At 46.1% G+C, this 2,992-nt stretch overlaps 1 protein-coding gene across 1 annotated transcript; it reads right to left on the reverse strand.

Moving 5' to 3' along the window:
• Positions 1 to 710: 710 nt before the first annotated feature.
• Positions 711 to 2,680, reverse strand: LOC143017989 (uncharacterized). Its single transcript, XM_076173027.1, has 3 exons — positions 2,166 to 2,680; positions 1,857 to 2,054; positions 711 to 1,353 (listed from the first exon to the last, which is right to left on the reverse strand). The coding sequence occupies exons 1-3, from the start codon at positions 2,678 to 2,680 to the stop codon at positions 711 to 713; spliced, it is 1,356 nt and encodes a 451-aa protein (XP_076029142.1).
• Between the last annotated feature and the right edge of the window lie 312 nt (positions 2,681 to 2,992).

Below are 2,992 nucleotides of genomic sequence, written 5' to 3' on the forward strand. Positions count from 1 at the left end.
CAATAGGAATAAACGGGGAATGAGATATGTAGAATGTTTGAGAATGGGTAAGACTGAAACCTGGCACGTCGAGTCGTCGGTTGTCCAAGCAATGATTACTTCAATTCAGAGGGGCGAAGCTGGCAGCTAGCTAGAAGCGAGTCTGTTGAGTGTGGGGAATGCCTAGCTTTATATAGGGGAACTAGGCTGACGTCTTGGCCAGTGATTGGCTGAGGGCAGTCATTCAGACATAACTGCTGAACTACCGCTTGGCTGCGGAGCGACCGAAGTGGGGGTGGAGGAGGAGGCTGACTGCTTGTTTCTTCGGAGTAGGGTGGCAGTGTAGTAGGAAGGGTGCAATTTAGGTGAATGGGTACTTTGACACCCGGATGGGGTACCGTGTCACCTGGCTAGGGGTAATATCGTGACACCCCCCCACCGAAGACCTCCGAAGGGGAACACGAAGGAGGTTAGCTGACTGGAGCCCGGGAGAGAGTATCTGCTATGATGTTGTCAGGCCCTTTTATGTGGTGGATATCTAGATGGTACTCTTGTAAGGTTAGAGCCCAACGAAGAATTTTCTGATTCTGCAGCTTTGCTTTCTGAATGAAAGCGAGAGGGTTATGGTCGGTGAATATCTTGATGGGTGTTGTTGATGACTGGAGATAACACCGAAACTTCTTGATTGCCAGGACGAGGGATAGGGCTTCCTTCTCTATGGTGGAGTAGCTCTATTGATGTTTGTTGAGCTTTGTCGAGAAGAAGGCCACAGGATGGAGAATGGTGGAGGTAGGATCAGGTTGTAGCAACACTGCGCCCACTCCAACTCCACTGGCATCTATTTGCAGGTGGAATGGTAGGTGGTAGTTAGGCGTCTTTAGCACCGGTTCGGAAGTCAGGAACGATTTGATGTTCTCGAAAGACGTCTGGCAGGATGGGGACCACTGGAAGGATTTGGCCGAGCTGGTCAGGTCGGTAAGGGGAGCCGCGACGGTGGAGAAGTTCTTGCAGAAGCGGCGATAATAACCGGCCATCCCAAGGAACCTCATCACCTCCTTCCTTGTCCTTGGTGTAGGGAAGGCTAGGATCGCTTCTACGTTGGTTTTCTTGGGCCGCACCGAACCACCACCTACGGTGTGGCCTAGGTAAGTCACGGTCCCTCGAGCAAACACGGACTTCTGCAAGTTGATCACCAAGCCCGCCTCCTTCAGACGATGGAATAGACCATCTAGTCGGGTCAAGTGGTCTTCCCAGTTGTCAGCTACCACCACCACATCGTCGAGATATGCTCCTACTCCAGGTAGACCTTGGATGACAGCATTGATTAACCTCTGGAAGGTAGCAGGGGCATTAGTAAGTCCAAACGCCATCACTCTGTATTGGTACAGACCAAAAGGGGTTACGAAGGCAGAGATGGCTTTCGCTTCTTGGGTTAAGGCTACTTGATAATAGCCTTTGAACAAGTCTATGGTAGATAAGAAAGGGGCATCACCTATCATATCTAGTAACTGTTCAATAAGGGGCAACGGGTATGCATCCCGGACGGTGACATTGTTTATCTTACGATAGTCTATACACATACGAAACGTGTTATCTGCCTTTGGTACCAAAAGGCAGGGTGAAGCCCAAGGGGAATGGCTAGGTTCTGCCAAACCATGATCTAGGAGATACTGGACTTCTTTTTTTATGGATTTCAGTCTTTTCGGGGTTTAGGGGATATGGACGTTGTCGAATGGGAACTTGATTTGTATCTTTTAACTGGAAATTATGTTGGAAAACATCGCATAAGCCTGGGTGGTCTAGGGTAATTTCTGGAAACCGTCTAATGACACTGATTAATTGAGTTTTTTTGACTTGGGTGAAGCCCAGAGAAATACTTATCCAGGTGGTGCAATGTTTCCCTATTGGAGAAGGCACTGTTGGGCAGGGGGAAATCTGTAGTTGGGGCGCCTTCGTCCTTCGGCAGTGTTACAGGATTCACAATAGATATGGGCATGGTCTTGGTATCCTCCTCTGGTGGTCTGGAAAGGTAACGTTTGATAAGATTTATGTGTACCAGCTGCTGTTTTTTCCTTCTGTCAGGAGTTTCAATGATATAATTTAAAGGTCCTTGTTGTTCTAGGATCTTATATGGACCAAAGAACTTTTTATGAAAAGGGTTAGTTGATGGAGGGAGAAAGGCTAACACCATATCTCCTACCTTGAAAGTTCTTACTTTGGAGGTTCTATCATACTCCAACTTACTCCTTTTCTGGAACTGGGAAAAATGGGCTTTGGACACAGCTCTCACCTCCTGCAATTTATTTATCAAATTCTGGATATATGAATTAACATTAGTTTTCTCTTGATTCGATTTAAACCATTGTTCTTTGAACAAGGTTAAGGGTCCTCTTAAGGATCGCCCGTATAACAATTCAAAGGGTGAGAACCCCATGGCCTCATGGTTAGCTTCTCTGATGGAGAAGATAATCCAATCGAGATTAGAGTCCCAACTGGATCCTGTATCTAGGCAATATTTGCGCAGCATGGCTTTCAGCGATTGATGGTACCTTTCCACACAACCCTGAGATTGCGGGTGGTAAGCGGAGGATGTAACATGCTCTATCCCTAACTCCGTAAGGACCTGGTTGAAAAGAGAACTAGTAAAATTGGTTTCTTGATCAGATTGAATTTGTCTAGGGATTCCTTTAGAGGTAGACATTGACAATAAGGGTTTAATGATTGATTGGGCTGAAATTGATTTAAGAGGAAATGCCTCCGGGTAACGGGAAGCCACATCGACAACAGTTAACATGTATTCATTACCCTTTATTGATTTAGGTCCCACACAATCTATAATTATTTTATCAAGGTATTCCTCACTGATAGGAATGGGCTTAAGTGGGGCTTTAGTATTTTTTTTATTTGGCTTACCCGCAGCCTGGCAGACGTGACAAGTCCTGATGAACTTTTCGCATTCGTGGCCAGAAAAAATGATAAAGTATTTTGAAGTATGTTTTCCTCACTCCTAAGT

The sequence above is a fragment of the Oratosquilla oratoria genome, chromosome 33 (genome assembly GCF_046742065.1).
Source record: "Oratosquilla oratoria isolate Oo_2021 chromosome 33, ASM4674206v1, whole genome shotgun sequence".
In the NCBI taxonomy this organism is placed as follows: Eukaryota; Metazoa; Arthropoda; class Malacostraca; order Stomatopoda; family Squillidae; genus Oratosquilla; species Oratosquilla oratoria.

Bases quoted from the DNA above. Each gene is read 5' to 3' on its own strand.
- LOC143017989 (XM_076173027.1), bottom strand. From the start codon at position 2,680: ATGTCTACCTCTAAAGGAATCCCTAGACAAATTCAATCTGATCAAGAA. The intron at 2,055-2,165 runs GTTAGCCTTTCT...AACTCCTGACAG, and splicing joins TTCAAGGTAGGAGATATGGT to AAGGAAAAAACAGCAGCTGG. The intron at 1,354-1,856 runs GTATTTCTCTGG...GTACCAATACAG, and splicing joins ACATTGCACCACCTGGATAA to AGTGATGGCGTTTGGACTTA.